Source organism: Colossoma macropomum, unplaced genomic scaffold, assembly GCF_904425465.1.
Source record: "Colossoma macropomum unplaced genomic scaffold, Colossoma_macropomum, whole genome shotgun sequence".
Classification (NCBI taxonomy): Eukaryota; Metazoa; Chordata; class Actinopteri; order Characiformes; family Serrasalmidae; genus Colossoma; species Colossoma macropomum.
Window position 1 is genome coordinate 2,370,618 of NW_023494810.1, and position 12,212 is coordinate 2,382,829.

The 12,212-nt window shown below is 42.0% G+C and overlaps 1 protein-coding gene across 3 annotated transcripts in view; it reads right to left on the minus strand.

Annotated features, from left to right (window-relative positions):
- arhgef10la (Rho guanine nucleotide exchange factor (GEF) 10-like a) overlaps positions 1 to 12,212 on the minus strand; it is a 310,750-nt gene that overhangs the window by 198,322 nt on the left and 100,216 nt on the right. For all 3 annotated transcript variants that reach the window (XM_036559119.1, XM_036559118.1, XM_036559117.1), the window contains 2 exons: positions 3,198 to 3,343; positions 2,287 to 2,459 (listed from right to left, as the gene is read on the minus strand). In XM_036559119.1, coding sequence (XP_036415012.1) covers positions 2,287 to 2,459; positions 3,198 to 3,343 — 319 coding nt within the window. The remainder of the gene's footprint in view (positions 1 to 2,286; positions 2,460 to 3,197; positions 3,344 to 12,212) is intronic.

Genomic DNA, 12,212 nt, shown 5'->3' on the forward strand with positions numbered 1-12,212 from the left:
TGACTCAGTGACTCAGTCAGGCAGTCTGTCAGTCTGTCAGTCACTCAGAGACAGTTATGCTCTGTTCTGGTGAAACATACTAAGGACTGTTCACAGTAGTGCTGATAGGAGAAAAACATCCAAGTTTAAGGCCCCTAAAAGCTACACGTTACTACACAAAACGGTTACGAATACACTGTCTGACGCTCGAGATACTGTTTTATGACAGTTTTGAGATTTAATAATAAAACATATTATTATTTTAAATATATCCATGGCAGAAAGATACCTTGAAGGCGTTATAAGGCAAAAAACAGTACTGAAAGACTTGGGCTGTGTCCCAATTGTGTACTACACACTAATACTGTACAGTATATACTGATCCTAATAGTATGAGCTCGACAGGTTAGTACACAAAATATTAACATACTACACCATTCTTACTAACAGGAAGTAACGGACCGTTGCTATGACAACGCACATCATAGCAAGCTAGACCCTGAAGGCTAGCTAACAAATTAACGTGGATTGTGGGACAACAGTGTCCATCATTACTATACTCAAAAATCGACTGGTTCTAAGAAGGGCTGGGCGATAAAACGATAACGATAATTATCGCAATATAACTTTTCCTCGATAGAGCGATACGACATGTTCGATAAATGTTCGATATAATACACCATTCTCACACTTCCACGTTCAGCGAAAGCCTTGGTGGCGTTTTCTACTGCAAGGAAAGCGACTCTACTCTGCTGTCGCCAGGAGAGGGCGCACTTCCGAGTTTTTCTACATGATTAGAGAGGGAGGGGGCCATGAGTAAAAAAAGGGTCGCCAAGTATACTTTAGCAACGACTGAAATGTGGAGTTATATAGTCCCTGTTTGAGTGGAGCGACCGGCGATCTGCTCTCCTGTGACCGAGTGTGAGTGACGAGGTCAGTGGTGTAACTGTACTGTCCTACAGCGAACTCACCTCTTTACTAACATCCTAACAGCTTTAGCAGCGTTAAATCACAATCCTCACAACTACAGCACTGTTACAGCGCTCAGTCATATTTTAGTATTAGTGCATTCACAAGCAACGAAAGTGAAAGAAAGAAGTGGGTTCATGTAAATTACAGCCCTGATTTAACCGAAAGTAAACTGAGGAAGCTGTGAGGCATTGGAGAGCGGGAGAGCGCTAGCTTTCCAGGCTAGCTGTTTTTAGCAGCTGGCTAACTTGAAGCAGCTCTGTCACTCACACAGCACGGAGAATTGATGATGCTGTAGATCAAACACGACACAAAAGCACCGCTTTCAGTTTAAACGTACCTAAAAGGAGGACTCTGTTTGTCTGGTGTTGATATATTGCAGTTCACCACTTAAACTACTCCGATAGTATAGAGAAATCCAGTCGTCTAGCTGGTGTCTGAATACTGTGATGTCATGTGTAGCGGGGTAGCCGAGCGCTCGGCACCAGCTAAAAATAATCTGTTATCTTTCTTAAATTATGACTATTACAAAATAGCCGTGCTTTTCCAGCTGGTAAAAACAACTCACCAGACACTCTCCCCCACTCTCCCGTGACAGATTAGTGAAATGATCCACTGTTTGAGTGTTTGTCGTGTTCAGATCATAAAGGATAGTTTAAAACCACAATTAACCACCCAGGAGCAAAAATCAGCCTTCAAATGTGAAAGAAATCATGATTTGACATTTATCACGATATGTATCGATATCGAACAATATGAATTTTGTTTATCGTGATAACATTTTTGGCCATATCGCCCAGCTCTAGTTCTAAGTATGCATAGTGGATTTTTGAGTATACTCAACTTTGACACTTGTGACTATACTACTTACTACTTACTTAAACACTAGTTAGTATTAGTATTAAGTGCGCAATTGGGACGCAGCGATACTGTTTTAGCATTATCATTTACATATAAAAGCTCAGAAAGATTGTAGGTTAACTGGTTGTTTAGGACAGTAAATAAAATGGCTATATTTCCACTGGAACCATCACAACCCCTGGTTCCTCCACTGTAAAGAGTCAGTAAAATTCTCTACAGTGCACCATTTCACATGAAACCACTCTCAATTATTTTGTTCACATCTCAACGACTGAATCATGCAAACATTTTGAAAAAGCAACAGGAATCTTTTTTTAAAGTATCATTAGGTAGCTTTGTAAAATGGTAAACAATGTAAAATCAATAGAAGAATATGATTACAATAAAAGGAAATAAAAAAAAAAAACTAAAAATGAAACAAAACAAATAATTCATCAAAAAAAATGAAAAAACCTCTGGAGGACATGTGAAACTTACCTTGGGCTGAAGAATTCCCTGGGCGTTTGACCACTCCAGACTGACACGGCACGTCTTTGCTTTGAGCGACTTCCTGACCAACCTCCACTACCTGGACCTGCATCAAGGGGGCGCTCCACTTCATGGTGTATTTGGGCCCTACAGGAACCAGGCTGCTGATGTCTGGAGGCCCTCTGGTGGCAAAAATGAAAAAAAAAATTCTAAATCTTCCCTTCTTTGAACATCATAAGTCTGTCAGAAGAGTTAAGACCAGTCTTTGTGTTGTCATGAAAGGAACGAGGCCCTGATTTTACAATGCGTCTGATCAGTCGTGGGCACGCAGAAGAGAGAGTGACACCCCCGGCTGTTCGGAGGCTTCATTGCTATTCATGTATTCCTGCAACAACGCACAATCAACGTTGTGATCACTTTGTCAAAATTTCTTCCTAAAGGGCGAGCAAAGTCAACTTCAGGAGAACGGCGCTCCTGAGGAGATACTGAATGAGGATGATTGTGAAGATGAAAGAGGAGGCATCAACATGAGCTTTCTGCAAACTGCATAAGGGGAAGAAGAAAACTCCTCGCTGTTTACCTTTTGCTCCGCTGCGATGTGATCAATGGTGCTGTCATAGATAATCTATTTGAGGAGGACGGAAGAACCTTTTATGCCAGTGATCTATGGATATAATCCTTGCTTCAGTAGCTAAACACCCAGCCATTTGTTCCCAGATAATGAAGGCCCATTTGACTCCGCGCAATTCAGCGCAGCGTCTCCGCCATTACGGCTAACCCCCCTGCTTCGGGCCTAATGTTTCAGGAGGGCCATGCCACATTTAGAGCCACTGATGAGCCACCATCACTCAGACTGGCCCAAGGGAGATGGGGATGGACAATAGGAAGGTTAGTGGACCGACCTTGGCAGGGATACTTACTTGACGTTGATGTTGGCACAGATAAGCATGTCGCTGAACAGGAACACTTTGCGCTCCTTGGACTTCAGGACCTGGCCTCGTTCGCCGTAAACGGTCTCGATCAGCGTCTCGCACAGCACCAAGGAGCTCTGATCGGAATTCAGTACCTGGGGAGGGAACAGCAACAAATCAAGGACAAATTTGCAAACATTTGATATTCACAGATATTTACTGAAATACGACAGCTTGGAATATTTGTCAGAACGGTACGATTCGGACATCAGTCCTTCAGAAAGAGCTTAAACTTCATACAGACTGGACAGACTGGAGGTTTGCTTGGGCATAAAACTGAAGTCCTAACCCAGGACTTTGGAGTCCAATCCGATCAGGTCCAAATGGTAGTGCTAAATCTGAGACCCGCACCTGACTAGAACCTGCTTGGACGCACAAGGCATAACTTAGCTTCTTATTCATAAGCATCTTATTGAAAATTTCCATTCTACCTTAAACGGTGTAGCAAATATATTCTGGCTGTGCCATTTAAGGTGGAATGGAACATTCGAACATGAAGCTAAACTTCGAAGAACAAAGAAAGATGAATTAATACATTAAAGGTTTTATACTGCTTAGCTTTATGACTTAGTGGGAGAATCCTGGTCAGCAGGATTTTGGGGAACACATCAAATTGCAATTTTTCTGAATAATTTTGCAACTACAATTTAAATTGTTATGATTTTTTATAAATTAAGGTTCAGTCCTGTTTTTTGGCTAGAATATCCACCTTATCTGGCCTGAGCCTTGATCCCTGATCCCTGTATGTAGCGTGTAAGACTGCCAGTAAGTTGTGGTTGTGATGTCACAACACATGGAGGTTTGGTTGCCACTGATTGGTCTAACTTATCTACCGGGTTATAAGGCTAAGTTTCCCCATGTTTTTGATAATGTAGGCTATAATTTTTTTTAAATTGCTGCTCTTGCAATTTGAAAATTGCACTCTATTAAATTGCGATGTAAAAACGATTCATCTTTCAGCCCTATTATCTACTGACAGTCTTTGGAGGAAGGACAAACCACAATCGGAGTTGCTGGGATGAATTGGTATGTTTTCATACATGTAATATGCTAACAGTATTTATTACCAATACATTTTATGGAATTGCCGATCGTCCCAGGCAGAAACAGGTGCCCACTCTCCTCTCATACACTGTTAAAAACGACCTCTATTCACTACCTCTGCTACTTTCTGGAATACTTAACACACTTCAGGTGAGCTTAGCAACTAACTCAACACATCTCTCTCATCATTTATGGTGTGGTTGTGACTGATTACTGCTTAACTTCATTTTTTATTTCTCTCAAACTTAGGAGCCAAAACGGGACACCTGGCAACCCTATTTTCTTTGCTACTTAAGTTTTCAACTTGCCATGCTGAAATCCATTAATGACCACCACCTGAATGAAGTGGGATTGACAGGGGGTGTGGGGTGTGGTGGACAGCTCAACAATGACTAAAATGGAATACAGGATAGTGAGACCATACATGTTCAATACACACACTACATGGACAAAAGTACTGGGACACCTACAGGAGCTTTTATAAATCCCTTTCTAAATCCATAGGCATTAATATGGAGTTGGTCCCCCTTTGCAGCTACAACAGCTTTGACTCTTCTGGGAAGCTTCTACAAGATGTTGGAGAGAGTCTGTGGGAATTTCTGCCCATTCATCCAGAAGAGCATTTGTGAGGTCAGACACTCATGTTGGACGAGAATCTCCGTTCTAGTTAATCCCAAAGGTATTTGATGGGGTTGAGGTCAGGGATCTGTGAGGGCCAGTCAAGTTCTTCCACCCCAAACTCACCCAGTCAGGCCTTTATGGAGCTGCTTTGTGCACTGGGGCTCAGTCATGCTGGAACAGGAAAGGTTCTTCCCCAAACTGTTCCCACAAAGCTGGAAGCATAGAATTGTCCAGAATGTCTTGTTCTGCTGAAGCATTAAGATTTCCCTTCACTGGAACTAAGGGTTCTAGACCAACCCCTGAAAAACAGCCCCATATCATCATCCCTCCTCCACCAAACTCTACAGCTGGCACAGTGCAGTCAGGCAGGTAATGTTCTCCTGGCATTCGCCAAACCCAGACTCGTCTATCAGACTGACAGATAGAGAAGCTGATTCGTCACTCCGCAGAACACGTTTCCACTGCTCCAGAGTCCAGTGGCGGCACTTTACACCACTTCATCCAACGCTTGGCATTGTGCTGGGTGATGTAAGGCTTGCATGAAGCTGCTTGGCCATGGAAACCCTGCCATGGAGCTCCCGGTGCGGTTTCTGTGCTGATGTTGATGCCAGAGGAGGTTTGAACTCTGCAGTTATTGATCAGCAGAGCGCTGGAGACTTTTATGCTCTGTGCTCCTCAGCAGAGACCCGCTCTGTCACTTTACGTGGTCTGACACTTCGTGACTGAGTTGCTGTGGTTCCTAAACGCTTCCACTTTTCAGTAATACACTCACAGTTGATTGTGGAACATCATCCTATTACAGCACCACGCTGGAGTTCAGTGAGCTCTTTAGACCCACTCTTTCACTAATGTGTGTAAAGGCAGGATGCAGGGCTAGGTGCCTAATTTTCCAAACCTGTGGCAATGAGACTGAATGAAACACCTGAATTCAATGATTAGGAGGTGTGTCCCAATACTTTTGTGCATACAGTGTATAAGCTCTGGCTTAAATAGGCCGATGAGCCCTCACAGATATTATGACCACTCACAGATGAAGTGATTATCTTGCAACTGTAAAGCTCTGGAATTTATTAGATGGTATGGAAACAGTCGGTTCTGGTAATTAATCTGTTGGATTCAGATCGAATTTTGTTGGGTCATATTCTGTTAAGGACCAACATTTCAAGATTGATGACGGCTCTTTGGCATATGCACCTGCAACATTAACGTCAGCACAAGAGGCAGTGCAGCGTTTACAGAACCATAGTGTTCACACAAAGAAGGAGAAACGTAGAAACAGCAATCCATTTTAAACCCCAGAAGAAAGTCTCACACCGCAGACAGCCTAGCTTTTCAAAATGTTTGTCATAATTTAACTGTTGTTTTGCAATAACTTCACATATTAAAAAGAAAGCTGTTTAGCATTTCCTATTTTATTTGTGAAAACTGTAAAACTGAAGGAATGAGGTACAAAGGCTTTACCCTGAGAGTGTAAAAGCCATCACATTTAATCCCTTGTTGTTATAGCACTCATCCGCATTCACACCTTTCAAGTGTTTAAGCCACCTTTGGCTGTTGAAGCTGTGTGTTGAAGTTAAATATATCCAAATAATTGGCAAATAGATGTTTTTTGCTAACAAAACTGCCACAGCTTTTTATTTTCACTTGGAAACATAACAAAGAAAACCAAATAATAGCTGGCAAACTTCAGCAAGGTGCCCCCAAAGCATCAGCCAGTTTATTTTAGAGCAGTAATGCAACACTAATCTACCTATAGCACCGTTCACTACCTATACAGATTAAAAGTCAATGAGGCTACAGTTTCATAATGTAAGACTGATCTGAGTTATACAGACATATAGCAAAGCACCGATGTGTGTTCAAACCAATGAAGCTGCAGCTTAATAAGACCGGCCTGGAGTTCAGACCTCAGTGCAATGCAAAGGAAAGCAATCAACAGATGTAAATGCATTCAAACTATATACTGTTTTACAGATATAGGGAGATTCACTCGAAAGAGGCCCTGAATAGTCTGTAATAACTCTAGCTCGGACGAAGCAATCTGAACCAAACAACGCTCAACGTGGAGCTTCGAACAAGCCAGGATGCCAAATCAAGTCAAGTCAAAGTTTATTTATAGCGTTTTTTACAACAGGTGTTGTCACAAAGCAGCTTCACAGAAAAATCCGGGTCCGAGACCCCATGAGCGTCACCATTGGCGACAGCTGCAAGGAAAAACTTATGTGTGTATATATTTGTATTATTTTTATTTTTTTATTTATTTTTTTTGTCAATTTTGACTTGACTTGGATGTTGTTCTACCAGATACCCTCAATATAAGGGAAATATAAGTGATGGTCAGATTGGTTTACATACAATTTGCTTGTTATTTACATTTTTTATACTTGCTGATTTGTAGTTTCTCCACCTTTTGGTTTTTACTTTTTTATTCCAGTTGATGCTTTGTTGTAATCGGTGATGTTCACATTTATTTTACACATCTATTTTTTCACATCTAATTTAGATGTAGCTCAAACAGCCAAACATACTAATTTAGAATATATAGAAGAAGTGTACACACACTTTCGGCCCTGTAGTATACGAAGGCACGGGCTAAGACTGAACCAGCCCGCACTGCAACATTTCCTGCAATGTTTCTGTCCCTGTTTTTTGTATCATTTCACGTATCATTTCTCCACGGACCGCATGGAATTATTATACTGCTGAAGTCTCACAGCCTGAGCTGCCACACTGGAAGATCTATATGCATCCAGTGACAGTTCTAGCCAAAACAAAAACAGTAGGACACAATAAAACATACAGCTGCAGTATATATACACAAACACAGTGGACCCACATCCTATGTTTATATGCTTTTCTCAGAAACAGCATTTGTTTGTTTAAAGGTTTTATAGGTCAGCAAGTGGGTGGCATCATTCACTGGACTGGCCGCTGTGTTATTCACTGTAACTATGTGAGCCCATTATACTGCAATATGATGAGATGCTGTGTTGGACTATGTTTCATGAAAAGACCAACTCCATCCACACTTTACCCAAAGTGGAAAAAACACTCTTTTTGGATGTATGGATTCTTTGGAAAGCTGCAATTAATAATGAATCTAACCAAATCTAACTGAACCACACAAAACTGAATCAAATCAAACTGAACTGGATTGAACTGAATTGAAACAAACCGAACAGAACCAAACTGAATCAAACTGAATCACACCATGCCGAATCGAAACAAAATGAACTGAACCAAATCTAACCAGACCAAACTGAACTGAATCAAACCAAATTGAACTGAATTGTACCAAAGTGACTCAAACAGAACTGAACTGAATTAAAACATATCGAACAGAAATAAACTAAACCAAAATAAATTGAACTGAATCGTACCAAACTAAACCAAACAACACCAAACTGAATTGAACCATATCAAACCGAACCGAAACCTATTAAATTTAACTAAACTTAACAGAACCGAATCGAACTGAACTATACCGAATAGAACTGAAACAAACTGAACCATTCAAAGCTGAACAATTTAGAATTGAATTGGACTGAATCAAACTGAACTGAACAGAACCAAACCAAACCATACTAGAACTGAGCTGAACTGAACCAAACTGAACCATGCCAAACTGGACCATACTAAACTGAATCAAATTGAACCAAAACGAACAGGACCAAAATAAACTCAATTGTACCAAACTGAACTGAACCAAACCAAATCGAATGGAACCAAACTGAATTAAACCCCATCAAAGTGAATCGAATTGAATTGAACTGACAGAATTAACAGAATTTAACCAAACAGAACAGAACTATACCCGAACAGAACCAAACCAAGCTGAACCGAACTGAATCAAAGCATACCAAGTGGTACTTGAGGGTATGCGGCCCTATGAAATATAGACTACCCCATGATTGAAGCGCACATATCCTGGATCAAACAGAGTTTCTGTTCTGTTATTTTCATCTTCATACATGAACTTACAACACAGAGGTCATCAGCCAGTTTAATATGTGATCAGCCAGCTTGTGGTCTCCAGCCTCCACGCATCGTACCAATAAACCTTCAAGCAGCGAGAGGACAGCGAGCCGCACAGCCAGGCACTTCAAACAAACACTGTGGCTGTGCTTGATCATTCAAAAGACTGCGCTGCCATAAATAATGCATCTGTTTTCCTTCTCCAGCCACGGCACAACATCGCATCAGACAAAATGAGCTGCTGGATCTGCGGGGAATAGGGAACGCTGCTCGACCTTTGTTTGAAATGCATTGAAAAATTAGACACTCAGTCAGTCAAAAAGCCAAGCTCGCAGTCTGTATTCCTCAAAGTTAGAGCGCCCCCTGGAGTCTGGCATGGGGAATTTGCATTACCCCCAGAGTAAACAGGCAGAGTACATCTCCTCCAGCGTCCGAGTGAAACGCAAATATTTTGAGGTGAAACTGCATAACTTTGAAATGGTATCTTGTGCATATGCACGTATGTTTATACTATATGTCCAAAAGTTTGTAGACACCTGCTCACCCACCATTTCTTTAATACGGAGCTCTATCACTTCAGAAAAACAGTTCCACTGTTCCACAGCCCAAGGCTTTATACCCTTTTAGCCGATGCTTGCCATTGGGCATAATGACCTTAGGCTGGCTGTACACGGTGAAACTTTCATGCTATTTTAGTTGCTTGAGAATTCCATGAAACGACCCAGTGGGTTGTGAAGCACCCTCTAGTGGTCTGCAGGCCTGCAGTAATTCAGACCAGTAATGTCACTATAAGTCATAAAAACATAAGCGGAAAAATTATTTAATGAAACTTAATAATTCAAAATCTTAGAATTATATATATATATATATATATATATATATATATATATATATATATATATATATATATATATATATATATAACCCATTATAATTTATTAACCCATATACACAGATCAGGCATAACATTATGACCGAGTGGATCAGACACAGCAGTGCTGCTAGAGTTTTTAATAATAGAGTGTCCACTCACTGTCCACTCTATTAGACACTCCTACCTTATCAGTCCACCCTGTAGATGTAAAGTCAGAGACGATAGCTCATCTGCTGCTGCACAGTTTGTGTTGGTCATCCTCTAGTCCTTCATCAGTGGTCACAGGACACTCTTGGCTGGATATTTTTGGTGGGTGGACTATTCTCAGTCCAGCAGTGACACTGAGGTGTTTAAAAACTCCAGCAGCACTGCTGTGTCTGATCCACTCAGACCAGCACAACACACACTAACACGCCACCACCACGTCAGTGTTACTGCAGTGCTGAGAATGATCCACCACCCAAATAGTACCTGTTCTGTGAGGGTTCATGGGAGTCCTGACCACTGAAGAACAGGGTAAAAGGGGGCTAACAAAGTATCAGAGAAACAGATGGACTACAGTCTGTAACTGTAGAACTACAAAGTGTACCTATATAGTAAGTGGAGCTGATAAAATGGACAATGAGCGTAGAAACAAGGAGGTGGTCAGAATGTTAGGCCTGATCGGTGTATGCTTAAGTGATACAACTGCTCTAGTAGTGTTGTGCCATCTCTGCCTTAGGCTCATGTGTGGTCGCTCTAGAGCGTCCGATTCTCTTGGCAGTGACAGTGAAACTGTGCCTACTTTCCCACGCGCTGTTTTATCTCTCCTGTCCTGGTAACTCAGATACTCAGACAGAGGATGAATATTTCATCGAGTGCTTACAGGCTAATGGAGGCAACTGGCTTTTCACCACTGAAACTCTCCTGTCTCACTGCGCTCAGCGAAACTCCACCAGCAGCTCACACGCAAACCAGCTCATCTCAGGGACGAGAGACACAGCAGCGGAGTAGAGACAATAAGACTTATAAACGAGAGGAGTGGTGACGGTGAAAGAAGAGAGAGAGAGACAAATTACAGAAAGAGAGATTCTAGTTTCTGTTTTCCTTTTTTCCTTTGTCTTAGTTGTGTTTATTGTTACCTGCATTGGTCATAATGTAAGAAAATAGAGAGAAAAATAAAGGCTACGTTCACATTACAAGCCTCGTTGCTCAAATCCGATCTCTCTGACACGATGGTTCACGCTCGTTTAGGTAAGTGATTCTAATCTGTCATTAATGTGACGAACCGGCGTCCTGAAATGACCCTCATGAGCTCATCCTACTCAGTAACGTCACGTGAATGAATCACGATCATCATCAGCACAAACTAACGAGCAGAACGAGCTTCGCTGAGAAGATCATTAACTCTGATCAGCTCTCAGCTTCATTATTAGAGCGAGACGAAGGAGAAAAAGGTGAGATGAGCTGCTTTTCCACCGTTTACAGGCTTTAGCTTCTGTTCGGCGCTGCTGCCATGGTAATGCCGAATGATGGCGCAGCGCAGTGGAAAAAAGGCACACGAATTCCGATTTGAGCGTCACATTAAGGTCGCACGGCCACGAATCGGATACGTATCTGATGTAGGACCACATATTAAAATTTGTGTCCACACAGCTCTGAAAAATTCAGATCTGAGTCAGATTAGGGCAAAAAATCAGATTTGGGCCACTTTAAGCTGATAATGTGAACGTAGCCAAAGAGACAGTGAGGGAAAGAGAGAGTTCTGTTTCTATTCCATTTGTTTTAAATGGAAAAAAATGAGAGAGAGAGAGAGAGAAAGAGAGAGAGAGAGAGAGAGAGAAAGAGAGAGACACAATGACTCTGCCATAAGAGAGAGCAAGAGAGCACAACAGATACAGGGTGAGTCGCGCTTTTCAATTAAATGTTTCATTTACTCCTTAATTCCTCTTATTCAGAAATGCATTTGCTCAGATTTGCAGCAGCTGGGTAGTTGAGTGTGTGTGTGTGTGTGTGTGTGTGTGTGTGTGTGTGTGTGTGTGTGTGTGTGTAATGGATGGGGGTCCGCTGCTCTGCTCCTGGGCCGCGCTTGCTCACAATAATGGGCCATCACTGGCTGCTGATGACTGTAGCTTGTCAGTGCTAATGGGAGATGTGTGTGTTATTTCACAGCTGAAGGCAGTGGTGGGAAAACACTGCGGTGGGACAATGTGGTGGGAGAACGTTATCTACTTTGGGAGAACGTTGTGGTGGGATAACATTCACTACGGTGGGAGAACACTCACCACAGTGGGAATATGCTGTGGTGGGAGAACACTGTGGTGAACAAGACTGCAGTAGGAGAACATTGTATCTGGAGAATGCTGTGGTGGGAGAACACTTGCTATGGTGAGAGAATGGTGTGGTGGAGAACGCTGTGGTGGAGAACGCTACAGTAAGAGAACACTGCAGTGGGAGAACACTCGCTTCAG